A 15,997-nucleotide genomic window follows, 5' to 3' on the forward strand; every position below is an offset into this window, starting at 1 on the left:
GATTTTAGGGCTTTGACATAGCAAGCATGAATTCTTCAGCTTTTGAAGAGGTGATTTTTTAACCTATTTTCCTCCATAGTTAACTCTTCAAGAGTTCAACCGTGGTAGGTACACCTCCTCTACGAAGAAGGGCCAATTTGGTCCCTTCAAATTTGGGTCTAAGCCCATTAACAAATTGATAGAAATGTTCCATTCTAATTTATTTTTCACAGAGTTCTACATCTTGGGAAAAATGTTATTTTTGCTCTAGAAAATCCAATTCATCCCAAAGAAGAGAGAGAGCATTATAATATTTCCTAATGCTCATCCCTCCTTGGGTCATAGATCTCACTTTATTTTGCAAATTGCATATGTGAGCAATATCCTTGAGATTATACATATCTTTAAGATACTTCTATGCATCACTAGCAAAATCAAATTTTGCTAAGCTAGAGCATTTTTTTATGTCAACACTATTGATGAGCTTACAAGATCAATTCAAGAAAATGTGCAATGGTGTATGTTGTTTGCTGATGATATTGTTTTGATTGATGAGTCTAGAGCTGGGGTTAATGCTAAGTTAGAATTATGGAGACAGACATTGGAAGCAAGAGGTTTTAAGTTGAGTAAAAGTAAGACAAAATATATGAAATGTCGGTTTAGTAAGCAACGAAGTAGTGATGGGAGTGTAGTAAAGCTTGGTGAGCAAGAAATACCAGTGGATGATTGTTTCAAATATTTGGTATCTATCATTCAAAAGTATGGAGAAATTGATGGAGATGTAAATCATAAGATAAAGGTTGGGTGGATAAAATGGAAAAGTACAATTGGAGTGTTGTGCGATCGTAAAATGCCATTGCGGTTGAAGGAAAAGTTTTATAGGAAGACTATTAGGCCCGCTTTACTATATGGTACGGAATGTTGGGCTGCCAAGAGACTGTTAAAATGTATCTCTCTTTATGTAAATATTTACATATATATATAAAGAGAGATACATATACATATATATATCACGTATATATGTATATGTATCTATCTTTATATATATATGTAAATATGTATGTTTCTTTTTGTTTCTTTTCTTTTCTTGTAAAACCCGCAAGGGTATTTTAGTCATTCACCTTTTGCGCATATTCATAATTATGAATATGCTGTAATTCTTTTTGCTTTTTCACTTTTATTCTTTTTCTTTTTTCTTTTTCATTTTTTGTCTTTTTTTGTGTTGACTCAAAGTCAACTTGGAGGGCTCAACACTAGCTGTTGAGCCTCTCCAACGGTTAGAATTCTAACCATTGGAGGGGCTCCAACAGCTAGTGGAGCCCCTCCAAGGCTTCCTTTCTCATTATAAATAGGGGAGTTCCCCCTTTGTAATACTTACTTCTTGGAGCTTTTGTTCTCCAAGCCTCTCAATAAAATTCTTTATATTTTGTATGCCTTTGTGCATTTGAGTTTCTTTATTGTACCTTTGTGTACATTTGTTCTAAGTGTTCTTGTGCATTTGTGCACATTGGTGGTGTTGTGCTTATCGCACACTTTATCTCTTTTTGAGATATTTTCACATGGTATCAAAGCTAGGCTTAAAGGAAAAGAAGATCGTGCTCTTTTTTCTCTTCGTTGGAATACCTCGTAAAGCGTGCCATTAAGTTGTGGTGGTTGAAGTGAAGACTCGGCTCTTCATTCTATATTTTGGAAGCTTCCTACATCAAGAAGGGACTCATTTCGCATTGTGGTACGCATTTATTTCTCTTTGTATCCTCTCTAATGGGCGAAAAGGATTCTCACTTCTCTCTTGGCTTCAAATTGAATGGAACGAATTATCATGTATGGGCCGGGAATATGGAAGCCCATATAAAAGGAAAGGGTCTTTGGGGATATGTTCAAGGAACTATTCCCGAACCCGTACCAAAAATTACTACCCTTGACAAAGGGGAGATCAAGGTTCTTGAGGGAGAAGAAAGAGAAAAGGCTTTTGAAGATTACAATAAGAAGCATGAAGAATGGGAAATGAAAAACTACAAAATACTCTCATGGTTCTTCTCTTCGGTTGAGACCAAAATTAATGTCAATATTCTAAAGTTCAAAAAGGCATGTCAAGTATGGGAATATCTTGAAAGAATGTATACTTCAAGAGATTTGTCCCATAAATACTATCTCCAAAAGAAGGCCTTAACCCTTCAACAAGGAGAAATGTCCGTTAGAGAGTATTTCGCCGAGTTATCCACTATTTAGGATGAGCTTGCCCTCCAAGAACCTAAATGGAGTGGTGAGGCTATTGAATTGAGAGCCAAACAATTAGAAGAAGATCATTTCTTCAATTTTTTAAATGGGCTTAGACCCGAGTTTGAACAAACTAGATCCTCTCTCTTATCTTCTTTCTCTTCCCCTCCGTTGGAAGATGTGCTTACCAAATTAAGTGGAGAAGAAACTAGATTGGGAATGAATAAAACCAATCTAAGTGTGTTGGCCGTCCCCTCTAAAGATGAGGATGAGGGTGTTTATGCCGTCTCAAGACCGGGGAATAATGTTAAAATCTATAAACCCCCTCATTTTAACAAAAATCAAGGAGGAAGAGAAAATGGTGAGCATTATGGAAGGAGAGATTATAGTAAGATCATATGCCATTTTTGCAAAGAACCGGGTAACATTAAACCGGTATGCCCTAAATGGAAGAAGATGGTGGCTATGTCTACTACTTTCCAATCAACTAAGGAGGAAGGTCCTTCTACTTCCAATCATGCTACTTTGGCTCTCAATCAAATCATGGAAGCTCTTCAACCACTCATCAAGGGATCCGTTTCCGGAGCCGCCATGACCACCTTCTCTCCTCCCGGTAAGACTCTTTGGCTCTTAGACTCGGGTGCATCCTTTCATATGACTCCAAATGTTTTTTCACTTTCTAAATACTCAAAAAATTTGTCACCCTCTTTTGTCTCCACCGTGGATGGGGCTTCTCTTGAAATAAAAGGAATTGGTGATTTTGAAAGACAAGGTTTTTTTATTCCAAAAGTTAGATTTATACCAAAACTAAATTTAAATTTGCTTTCCGTCTCTCAACTATCGGATCATGGGTGTGATATCAAATTCTCATCAAATAAATGTTGGATACAGGATCGCCGGTCCGAGAAGTTGATTGGGGAAGGCTCTAGGAAGGGAGATCTTTATCTCATGGAGTTTCTTCAAATTCCAAAAACCTCTTTTTGTAATGTTGCCCAACATAAGGATATAAATGTTTGGCATAAACGCCTTGAGCATCCAAATATTGTCAAGCTTTCGTATTTACATTTTGCTAAAACCTTATGTAAAGACAATTTCAATTGTAATGATTGCATTCTTGGTAAAATGAGAAGCTTACCTTTTGGACAAAGAACTATGTTTTCAACCAAACCTTTTGAAATTGTGCATTCAGATGTATGGGGACCGGCACCCGTTGTGTCTAAGGGAGGTTTTTCATATTATGTTATTTATGTGGATGATTTTTCAAGGTATAGTTGGATATACTTCCTCAAACATAAACATGAGGTTTTTTCTACTTTCAAGATCTTTCACATGTTAATACAAAATCAATTCAATAGTAAGTTACAAATTTTTAGAACCGATTCCGGGGGAGAATATCTCTCAAATGATTTCAAAAGTTATATTGAAAATAATGGGATTGTTCATCAAAGGTCTTGTCCCAAAACTCCCCAACAAAATGGGTTGGCCGAACGTAAACATAGTCACATAATTGAAACTACAAGAACTTTACTAATTTCTCAAAAAAATCCAAAAAGATTTTGGGCCGAAGCGGCTCTTGCATCGGTTTATCTCATCAACCGACTTCCATCCAAAAACTTGAATCAAATATCTCCATATGAAATCTTGTATAAAAAAGAACCCGACTACAATAGGTTAAGAATTTTTTGTTGTAAATGTTTTGTTCTCACCGATAAGAATGATAAATTATCTCCCAAAGCTATTCCTTGTGCTTTTTTGGGATATTCGGAAACTCAAAAAGGGTTTAGATGTTATGATATTAAAAATGATAAACTATATGTTTCAAGAAATGTAACCTTTTTAGAAAACATAAGTGGTTTTGAAGAACACAAAAATCATGAAGATAATGCTGATTATTCTTTTTTGTTTGAACTATTATCTAGAAATGAAGATTTTTTTTAGCGATGATGAATTAAAAGAGAATGAGGATATAAGTAAAAGCATTCTTCAAACCATTCATGATGAAGAAGAAATGATAAATGAACCCATTACCTATACTCATAGAGATAAAGGCACTTTTAGAAGTGCAATAGAGAAATATAGTGATCTTAGTGAATCTTCCAACAATTCTCGAAGAACTGGAAGATCTAGGAAAAATCCTTCTAGATTTATATCCTATGAGTCTTTTTCTCCAAAACATAGGGCATGCCTTAGTGACATTCACTCATATCAAGAACCTAGAAATTTTAAAGAAGCTAAGGAAATGATTGAATGGAGGGATGCCATGGACAACGAACTTAGAGCCCTCAACAAAGCCAAAACGTGGGTTTTTCAATGTCTTCCAGAAGGAAAGAAAACAATAGGATGTAGATGGGTTTTTAAAGTCAAAACCAAGAGTGATGGCACTCTCGAAAGATATAAAGCCCGTCTTGTCGCAAAAGGATATAGTCAAGAATACGGCATCGATTACGAAGAAACCTTTGCTCCTGTTGCACGAATGGTTACTGTAAGGTGTTTGATCACCATTGCATCTATTAAAAAATAGAATATTTACCAAATGGATGTTAAAAATGCATTTCTAAATGGGGATCTTAATGAAGAAGTCTACATGGATGTTCCTCCTGGTATGAACGTACCAAAGGGGAAAGTCCTTCGTTTGCAAAAAGCGCTTTATGGTTTAAAACAAGCCCCTAAGGCTTGGTATGATCGATTTAATGATGTAATGGTTCAAAATGGTTTTTCCTCATGCTACACTGACATTGCTCTGTTTGTCAAAAAGTCTGATGCAGGAATTGTGATTTTACTGTTGTATGTTGATGATATGTTGATAATAGGTAGTGACATAAAGGGCATCAGAAACATTAAAACCACTTTAAAAGAAAGGTTTGAAATGTCAGACCTGGGGTATCTGACTTACTTTCTTGGTATCGAGGTAGCTTACTCTCATAGAGGCTATTTTTTGTCTCAAACTAAACTTGCCTGTGAGATTCTTGACAGATCAGGTATTACTGATGATAAAATCTGTGAGACCCCTGAAGTTGTGGGATCAAAAATGAAGATCGATGATGGGAAACCTTTGGAGGATCCTACCCCCTACCGGCAACTTGTGGGATCTCTAATGTATCTTAGCATCACAAGGCCGGACATCTCTCATGCCGTGCATACTGCAAGCCAATTTCAGCATGCTCCTACATCCGTTCATATGAGTGCCGTTCTCCGAGTTGTCAGATACTTAAAGGGAACTTTAAACAAGGGAGTTTTCCTTTCCTCTTCTTCTGAGTTGAATTTAATTGCATATACTGACTCTGATTGGGGAGGTGACCCAAATAACCGTCACTCCACTACAGGCTTTTGCATTTTCTTAGGTGAATCCCTGATCTCATGGAGATGTAAGAAACAACGGAAGGTGTCTCTATCATCCACCGAAGCAGAATATCGAGCCATGACGTCTACAACTATGGAGATTGTCTGGATTCATCAGTTGTTGCAAGACATGGGGATTCCAATTCAAGAACCCACAAAGTTGTGTTGTGATAATAAGAGTGCAATCTATATTGCTAAGAATCACACGTTTCATGAGCGGACAAAGCATATTGAGATGGACTGCCATTATGTCCGAGAGGCATATCTACAAAAAGTCATCGACCTTCCTTATGTAACGTCAGAATATCAGTTGGCAGATTTCTTCACCAAGGCGCTTTGCTCTCCAAGATTCAACTTTCTCCTTAGCAAACTTTCGGTCATTGTGCCCTAAGTTTGAGGGAGGGTGTTAAAATGTATCTCTCTTTATGTAAATATTTACATATATATATATATATATATAAAGAGAGATACATATACATATATATATCACGTATATATGTATATGTATCTATCTTTATATATATGTAAATATGTATGTTTCTTTTTGTTTCTTTTCTTTTCTTGTAAAACCCGCAAGGGTATTTTAGTCATTCACCTTTTGCGCATATTCATAATTATGAATATGCTGTAATTCTTTTTGCTTTTTCACTTTTATTCTTTTTCTTTTTTCTTTTTCATTTTTTGTCTTTTTTTGTGTTGACTCAAAGTCAACTTGGAGGGCTCAACACTAGCTGTTGAGCCTCTCCAACGGTTAGAATTCTAACCATTGGAGGGGCTCCAACAGCTAGTGGAGCCCCTCCAAGGCTTCCTTTCTCATTATAAATAGGGGAGTTCCCCCTTTGTAATACTTACTTCTTGGAGCTTTTGTTCTCCAAGCCTCTCAATAAAATTCTTTATATTTTGTATGCCTTTGTGCATTTGAGTTTCTTTATTGTACCTTTGTGTACATTTGTTCTAAGTGTTCTTGTGCATTTGTGCACATTGGTGGTGTTGTGCTTATCGCACACTTTATCTCTTTTTGAGATATTTTCACAGAGACATCATATTCAAAAAATGAGTGTAGCTGAGATGTGTATGCTTAGATGGATGTGTGAAAATACAATAAAAGATAAGATTCGGAACGAGGAGATACGTAAGAAGGTAGGTGTTGCACCCATTGAAAATAAGATGAGAGAGAATCGTTTACGGTGGTTTGGACATATTCGACGAATGCCTAATGATGCTCCAGTTAGAAGGATGGAGAAATGGGAAATATATATTAGTTAAAAGAGGTCGGGGTAGGCCTAGGAAGACTTGGATGGAGATGATAGGAAAGGATATGAATGCTTTGAACCTCACCGAGGACATGACATTGGATAGAAATGATTGGAGGAGAAGGATTCATGTGGAAGACCCAGAATGATTTTCTTTTTTTATTCATATCACCGACCCCAATTGTTTTGGGATGAAGGCGTAGTTGTTGTTGTTGTTGACTATTGATGAGCCATCCAATTATCTTGGAATAATTCACCGTCCACTCTTTCCATTTGTTCTCATATTTAGTGACGGCCTTAAACATCTCTTCTCCTTGAAGAGCCACATCCTTTTCATTTTCAATCTTGGTAAGTATAAGTTTGGGCTCCCTTTCAGTGACATCAACAAAACCCCATAGACCTTTTTTTCATATTTTGTGTTTCACTATGGATGCCCGCATCACATAGTTAGTATCATTAAGTCTTACGAGAACGAAGACGATCACTTTTTTTTTATCCTCCATTTTTTACAATAATGGAAAAAAAAGAGGTAGAAAAAAGAAAGTAGCAATAATTTTGTTGAGAAGATCTTGATGGTGCACTTCTCGATGCAATGATCCTACGAACAATTGCTCTACCAGTCTCACGATCCTCCTCTTGGCCTTTCCAAATGAATAACAACCCAAGAGCACCAAAGCTCTGATACCATGTAATGAAATAAAAACAAAGGCAAAACTAAGTGTCTCTTATAAACTTACAATAACACAATCAACCAATAAAAACATTAATTGATTGATCCAACCACCCACACAAGGGTAAAAAATAAATGCCTTTGTATTCCACAAAATGCTTTGAAAGAAATAATATTTACAAGGGCTTGAAGCCCTATTTATAACAAGCAAGAGGGATAGGGAGCAACCCAACAGCTAGTTGGAGTTGTCCTAATCAAAGGTACCAAAAGGAAAAATACAAAAAACAAAAATAATAATTATAAAGTCAGCCCCTAATAGGATTACTTCAATTATAGTGTAAAATGATTGAAATACCCCTGATGGGGTATTTCAGTTTACATATATATATATATATATATATATATATATATATATATATATATATATATATATACATATAGATATATATTAGAAGCTTATCTTAACAATAGCAACCTTCCACAAGTCCAAGAGCACAATGGCTCCGATACCATGCAATAAAATACACGGAAGCACAAATACTAGCCACCAAGGGATTACAAGATCACACTTACACACGTGCACATGCACAAGTTCACTATGGAACTAAACAAAAGCCAATAAGGCAATAACAAGAGTGTAAAAATATAGGATATTATTCATCAAATGCTTAACACAAACATTAAAGAACAAGGGTTTTTTAACCCTTATTTATACACAAAGTGACCCAAGTAGGAGGGGCTGTTGGGAGCTCCCAACGGTCATATTTATGACCGTTGGGCACCCCCAACGACTCTTTGGACCAATGCCCAAAGAGCCCCTAGTCTTTTGATAAAAGACAAAAAATAAAAGTAAAAATACTAAAAACTATTATCCCTAGTGGATATTTTATTCAAAGGGAAAAGACCAAAATACCCCCAACTCGAAACAAAAACTGCATACATATAATTTAACAAGGGGATATAGATCAGGAGTCAAAATGGAGTGTCCATGTGACATAGGCTAACAGGAAGGATAAAAAAAACCTGTGAGCCCCTGATAACATGAAAACAAAGCGATAGAGATACTATAAGATTTTGTGAAGGAGAAATGCTTTAGGTCTTTATAGGATATTTGATTTCACTTACTTTTGATGAACACATTATTGGATGATTCATTATAGAACCTTATTTTCATACTTTCGATCAAGACGTCCTAACAATGAGAAGAAAAGCAGCAGAAAAGTTACCAGTGCATAGATACCTATAGACAATCTTGCAAGATGAGAGTTACAAACTAACGTCAACTCAAAACAAAGTTTACCTGTCAGAGACCTAATCAGTTCATTGGACACATATTCTTGAAGAGTGTGATTGGAGAATAGGAACTTAATCAGCAAAGCAGCCTGCCCAACTACATCTGAGTTCGGAGAGAGAAGCAGCTCCTGTATCACTAATACACCCCCTCCTTCTGCAACAGCTCGCCTATTTCTCCTGCTGTTCATAACTAGATTCTGCAATGCACATATTGCAACCATTTTCATTTCTTCTGTAGGATGATCCTCTAGGAGACTTATCAGGGCACGACAGGCAGATACAGAATCACTGGTTCTAGCAAGCCCTTCATTCTGGAATAGATCACCAAGTGCAAGTGCTGCCAACAGCTTGGCAGGCTGAGATCTTGTCTGTAGATCTAAGAGGTATTGTGATAAAGGAGCAATTGCATACTTGGACACTTTCATTTCTCTCACCTTTCCATTGTTAAATATAGCTTCAAGCAATCTTCCTGCAGCTTCTTCACACCGATGAGATCTTAGAAGTTCCAGCAATGCATCTATGGCTCCATTCTGTGCCAAGACTACAGCACTAGTTGCATCATTTCTTTCTTGAACTATCAGTGCGTTAAGAGCAACAATAATAGTTTCCTCCAGCGTAGAATGCAACAAATGAACCAAGACCACAAGAGAAACTTTGAAATAGTATTGAGAATTAGACCGCAAGACATTTGATAGGACCAACGCTGCTGATTCCCACAGCGCTTGAGGTGGTTGAGGGTCCTGTTGGATAATAACTTTAGAAAGTTCAAAAATTCCCCCAGCATCTGCAACAGCATTAGGCCAAGTCATAGAAATGCTCTCAAGTGATTTTACTGCTGTTTGTTGTAGACTTAAAATTCCAATTCCTGCAAGCTGCACAAGAGGAACAATTGCATTCTGAGTTGTAATATCTTGTTGGAAATGCTCCTGAGCTAGAAGGTGTGAAAGAAGTTCAGTGCCAAGCTGCTGAATAGCTTGGGATGGGGACTCAAGAAATGATATTAATGGCCCCATAACCTGGCTGGGTGTGAGCTTCAGGGAAGCAAGGCTTTGAGGCTTCTCTAAAATATTTACAAGTGCTTGCAAGGCACTGTGCTGTCCCCACATGCTAAAATCTGGTTGAAGCAACACTAAGAAAAGTGGTTCCACCATCATGACAGTGGCTGAGCTTCTTGCAATTCCACTGTTATCGGTTAAAATGCGGAGTAATTCTGCAATCAAAGAGCAAAGAGAACATGGCGCAACTGGAAGTATCTTGAGGGAACTTTCGACAATCCCTGCCTTAACCATATCTAGCTTACACTTAGGGCGGTCATTTCCCAACTTTATTAGGGCACTAATTGATGCCTCATTAAGTTCATAATTCAATCCAGAAACCAACCCAACAAGCAGATCCACTACTTCAGATGAAGCTGCAAGCTCTGCATGCTGTTCATCTTCCAGTAGCCGCTCAAAAGCACGTACACTTGATTCTACAACTTCGCTCATATCTGAAGCCATAAGAGATATAAGAGGGGCCAAACATTCTGTTGCAATTGGCATTGCTCGAACCTTAACATTACCAAATAGAAGAAAGCAGAAGTCTGCAGCATTTTTCTTCAAGTCCATAGAACAAGGACTTGACAAAATTTTGTGCAAGCTCTCAAGTGGACTGCCTTTTGCTTCCATGACATGAAGAGCTTTTGAAGTATTTCCTGAAGATAACTTGATCAAAGCGATAAGAGCAGCATGTTGTTCTCTCTCAGATCCTGTATCAAGCATGTCAACCAATGGCTGGATAGCCTGCTTAGCTATTTCCATATCTCTGTTGTTCTCAGCATCAAACAGTCTTTGAAGAGCCATAACAGAACTATACCTAGCACTTCTTGAACCCAATTTCAGAACAGCGATGAGTTGGTTTAAAGAACTTCGTGCTGCTTCATGATGAAGCAAGTCAGGATTGCCAAATAAAATTCTGAAGAGGTCAGAGATTGTGGTTTCTGTAGAATCCTGAGGACTTAGAGACAGGTATTTTGTTAAAGCTTCCAGAGCCCCTGTTTCTGCAATCGCCAATTTGTTTGCATCACTTCCCTCTGCTAAGATGGCCAGTAGATGAACAGCAATTGGAGGTGCACCAGGCCTATCTGGCATTGGTTTCAGGAGGTCCACCAATAGAGGTATAGATTTACGGGCAGTAGCTCCAACTCTCACATCTTCCATCTCAAAAAGGCGTTCAAGAATGACCTGATCAGGGTGGCGTGCCAGAGAAAATTCTTCACTCAGAGCAACAAGGTTTGACATATCTGATTCTATGGTACCAATAAGTGTTATTAATCCTCCAACAGCACCTGAATTAGCAATAGCAAGAAGTGTCCCTTTACTTCCATGAGAAACCAGACTTGCAACAGCCTGAGCAGCAAAATATCTGTTGATCACTTCTTCAGACTTGAGTAATGATGCAAGAGAAGGTATTATCCGCATGGTAGCAGGAGAAAGAACAGCATTCTCATCCTGGAACATTACAGCCAGAAACAGAGCATTTACCCACACTCCACTATCCTCCAACTGTGCCTGTGAAGGAAAATAATTTCAAAGATGTTATAGTAGAATTCTCTCAAAGAATGCTACAGACATCTACAACTATGCCATGCCTCTCTATAAGCAAGAACTGCCAAGCCCATGTCTTTTGATAGACATGAAAATTAAGTATTAAAATGAAAACCAAGGAAAGGCAAAAGCAAAATTGCTCAGCAGCATTCATCTTCAGAGAAATTTCCCAAAATCAACCTGAAACATCTAAAAGAGAAAGAAAAAGAAAAGATATGCTTGTGTGGACTTTATTAGCAACTCTCACCAAATACAGAAAGGTAGAAGCAAAACAGAAGCAGCACACTCTTTAACCTCAGAATAAAATTAGAGGAGTTTCAAAGAATGATATGACATGCCTGTGGATTCTGTGTAAAATTTGCAAGCCTCTCAGAAATAACATCAAGTCCACCTGCTTCCATAATGCTATTTTTGCTCTTCATATGAAATAAAGAAATTATAGATAGCAACCACAAAGAAACTGTCCCACCCAAAATAATTGCTGGATCAGAAACCACAAATTCATCTCCTTCTCGAAAGTTTACACCTTTATCCATTATAGCCCTGGTAGTCTGACCAACTTCAGTCTCCTTGTTTCTAAAGTCTAATGTGCCTGAGTCATATTTCACCATTTCAACCAGAGAATAAATTATCTGCTTTAAGTATGAAGACCCATCAAGTGCATCCAGAGTGCCCTTTGAATGATCCTTTGTGGCACAAATGAGTAGAGCTGCTCCACCAACCCTAACTTCCAAGCTGGATGACTTCACAATTCTTTCAGCAAGGCCAGTGACACACTGTATGCTTCTGGCTAATAAATCTCCAAGTAAAGCAGGTTGATCACGACATAACCTAGAAAGGATTTTGATTGCCTTGTCTTGCACTGAAGGAAGCCCAACTGCCAAGCATTGAACTAATGGATCTAAGCTGGATGAAACCTCTGCAAGAACTGACCAAGGAGGGTAAGATGAATTGACACATTGTTTTGTTCTAGTTAGCAATGCAAGCACATCGAGAGCATCAGATGAATCAGTTCCCCCCATATCAGTTGCAGGTAACAAAGCGACAAGTGCAAGAACTGTGAAGCGACATTGGACACTACTTGTAAGAACATCACCAACGGGAAAATGACACAATAATTGGTAAAGTGCACGTGTGGCATTCTTTCTTCCTTCCATTGTACCTTCTCCCAGAACTTTTGTGAGAGGAGAGACAATGTCCTCAAGAATAGCTTCAGAAGCTATCTGTGGATCAGAGAGAAGATTGGCCAAAGTGGCAATTGCAGTCTCAGCAGCATCAATAGATGAAGTTTTGGCAAGGTTAATTAGTGGATACACATCACCTTCAGCCATATAGGACATCTTATTTGTGGCCTTTGTTGGACGGGAAAGTGCACCCAAAACCCGAGCTGACTGTGTAGCAATAACCTGGGTCTTGCTCGTTAGAAGTTTGATGCATGGGTTAATAATTTCATCAGTTGCAAGACTACCACAAATATCTTGCCTGATGCTGAAGAGATCAGCTAGAACAGAAGCAGCGTGCTCTTGGGTTTCTTCATTAGAAGAGTTCAAAGCCTGAACAAGAGTTTGGAGACCATTATTAGCAGGAGCGCCCTTCTGTACCAGGTCTCCATGTGATGCCACAGTGAGTGCATGACCTAAAACAGTAATGACATGGGCCTTTGAACTTGGCAAATCTCCAAGAAGTAACGCTAGCAACTGGTTAACAATGGCTGAATCGGCATATCTTATAAGCTTTTTAAGCGCCATAGAAGAAGCCTTTTGTCCTTTAGGACCCCCAGTTTTTAGCAACCATAAGAGTGCAGGGACAGCTCCAGCACTTTCAACACATGCACGTATATCGTCACTGTGGCAGCACAAGTTCCACAGTACATGTGCAGCATTCTCCTTTGCCTTTTGAGAGCCAGTTTCCAACAAATGCACAAGTGGTGGTATACCACCTGCAGCTGTTATAGCCCATTTACTGTCATCAACTTGAAGGGTCAAGATAGAGAGCAATGTCACTGCATATTCTTGATGTTGTTCACTAGATAAGCCAAATAATGATATCAATAATTGTACCCCTTCTCTCTCACCAAGAGCCTCCCAGATACTCATGTCACCAGAGCACAAGTTTGTCAAAGAGTGTATCAGATCTTCCTGCACCTCAGTAGCAGCCATAGTTACCAATCCAACAAGCATTTTCTTTGCTTCTGCATGACTAATACCCCTTGATAGGTAACTGTTTCCGTAAAGACTTACTAAAGCCTCAAAGACACGTTCTTGAACCAACCTTGAGTCTCGTAGATTCAATAGCTTCACTAAAAGGCTTTCAATCTGCATTGCATCAAAAGGTTCTAATATGCCTGAACTATGATTGAAAACCATAAGAGCATATGCAAGGGCCCCAATAACATCTGTAACAGGAGATGATGGTCGAGAGGATCTGGACATCTCAACAAACTGCAGTAAAAGGGTTGGCATCCCACCACAAATGTTTGCCAAGGCATGTACAGAATGATTCTGGAGAGATTGACCACATCCTCCTCGCATAGCCTCTTTAGAAGGAGCCACTATTGCACCAATTAAAATAGGTATGCCATCAGCATCTACTACAGCTTTCTTAGCACTGTCTGACTTACAAGAAAGAGCCTCTAAAGCATCAGCTGCACTAGCACGAACAGATATGTCATTGTCACAGTCAAGAAGATTAAGCAATTGCCCAACAGCTCCTGCCTCAATCACCTTGGGAATACTGTCACTAAAAGCCAACATCAGACGAGCCAAGAGCGAAGCTGCATTGGACTGTGTAATTGGGTTGCTAGAAGATAGGAGCTCCACAATGATTTCCACTCCTCCAGCCTCAAGTGTAGCCCGCCAGTAGCCATCCTTGTCACCACACAAATTTCTCAGAGCCCCAGTTACAAATCCCTCAACCACCTTATCCTGCTTCATCTTTGGATCGAGCTGATCCCATAGAGTAGGCACCACACCTTCTGTTACAAAGATCTTCATCCCAACATGATCATCAGACAGTCCACCAGAGGAAACCTCAAAAATCGCCTCTGCAGCTGCTTTCCTTGCCTCAGCTGCATCAGACTTCAGCAATGCAAGCAATGGTGGTATACATCCTCCAAGAAGGACTTTCACTCTCAAGTCCTCTTCCTTGCACAATGCACTAAGAATCAGCGCGACATTTAATTTTGCAATCGGGGTACCCATCCTCAGCACCGCAATGAACAAGGGCATTGCCTGGGAATGGGAACCGATCGCAATCCTCGCATCCTTCCTTGATTTGGCAAGACCTAACAGTTTCGAGGTGATCAACTCTTTCTCATGTGGGGAGGACATGTTGGCATGTAACTGCTCAATGGATTCGGCAACTGTGGGCATGGTCCCATCGGCATCCTCCATGCCTTCTGCTGACCCATTCAGTTCCCTAAGTAGTAAAGCAGATCCAATTGTCATAATCCTAGCACAAGCTATGTGCCATACGCATAAATCTCAGAATTATAGGTAGGAGAAAGATACTATTACTTCATTGGATTGAAAATCACTCATGTGAAAATGTTGCTTCAAAAAATATTTTTGGGTCGTCTTGATTGCTACAAAAACCAACTTTAAACACAAATTAGATCAACTGTGTGATTCTGACTAACTGAAAAAACTAACTAAAAGCAACACATATTCATCTCAACCGATCGACACCCAATATTTGAGAACCCATTACCAGTCAAGCTGAAGCACCAACAACATCAGATGTGAAAAGAAATTATGTTACCTTGGTTGAGAAGTTGACACAGATCTATGCTCTTGAGAAGCAAGGTTATGAAAGACTGCCATTTGAACTACAATTGTGAGCTCGAATCTTCTCAGTGATGCACATCAAAATTCTGGCAAAACAATCACAATAAAACACCAAAATAGCACTATATAAGTAGGAAGTCAAGCTTAATTCTAAAAGCACAAAGCAGAAAGGGGGAAAATTGCTCAGTTCCTCAGTAGCCTTTGATCAAAACGACTAGCATTCAACTACCAACAACAACATCTCTCTACCAATTTTGAGATCCACTAAACCCCAGTGGTTTTCAGACAAAAGGGTCAAGCTAGAGCACAATGTACAACAAAGTAGTGCAAGATAGAGACACACAAAAACTCCATACTGTTTGGGGTTTAATTTTTTTTTCACGGAAACAACCAAAGCACAAAAACCCACAAAAAGAAAGAGGGAAATGAGCAGGCCACCTGATGCATCGGCTGCAGATCTTCTCCTGCATTTCACATTATCCCAGAGTCTCTCCAGAGTGATAGTTACAGCCTTAGGTGGTATTTCACTAGAATATGCACTCGTAAGAATTGAAATTGCCACAGAGAGAGAGAGAGAGAGTAAAATAATGATAAGGGAGGTTTAACGCATACAGAAGTCTTTCTCCCTGGTTTATTTATTCTGCTTCCCTTTCTCTTTATTGAGAGAGAGAGAGAGAGAGAGAGACTTCGCACGTTGGACGTCCTGTAGGAGTCAAGCGAAAGGTAGAACGTAACGGAAAACTGCAAAGGGTAGAGAGAGAGAGAACGGTAACTGTGAAGGAGGTGCCTGGGCAGATTTTAGTTATATTTTTTCCTTAACAGGTTTTGGTTCCAACGGGCCGGATCACGTCAGAACCAAATCCGAATCCAAAATTC

At 38.9% G+C, this 15,997-nt stretch overlaps 1 protein-coding gene across 1 annotated transcript in view; it reads right to left on the reverse strand.

Moving 5' to 3' along the window:
• The window catches only part of LOC149847348 (protein CELLULOSE SYNTHASE INTERACTIVE 3-like), a 31,892-nt gene extending 16,757 nt beyond the window's left edge, over positions 1 to 15,135 (reverse strand). The window contains exons 1-3 of the mRNA XM_089996953.1: positions 15,096 to 15,135; positions 11,675 to 14,753; positions 8,759 to 11,300 (exon numbers count right to left, since the gene is read on the reverse strand). Of these exons, the coding sequence (XP_089853079.1) occupies positions 8,759 to 11,300; positions 11,675 to 14,728 (5,596 nt within the window). The 5' untranslated portion in view covers positions 14,729 to 14,753; positions 15,096 to 15,135. The remainder of the gene's footprint in view (positions 1 to 8,758; positions 11,301 to 11,674; positions 14,754 to 15,095) is intronic.
• Positions 15,136 to 15,997: the final 862 nt, after the last annotated feature.

This window comes from Nuphar pumila, chromosome 2 (assembly GCF_984573655.1).
Source record: "Nuphar pumila chromosome 2, dmNupPumi1.hap1.1, whole genome shotgun sequence".
Classification (NCBI taxonomy): Eukaryota; Viridiplantae; Streptophyta; class Magnoliopsida; order Nymphaeales; family Nymphaeaceae; genus Nuphar; species Nuphar pumila.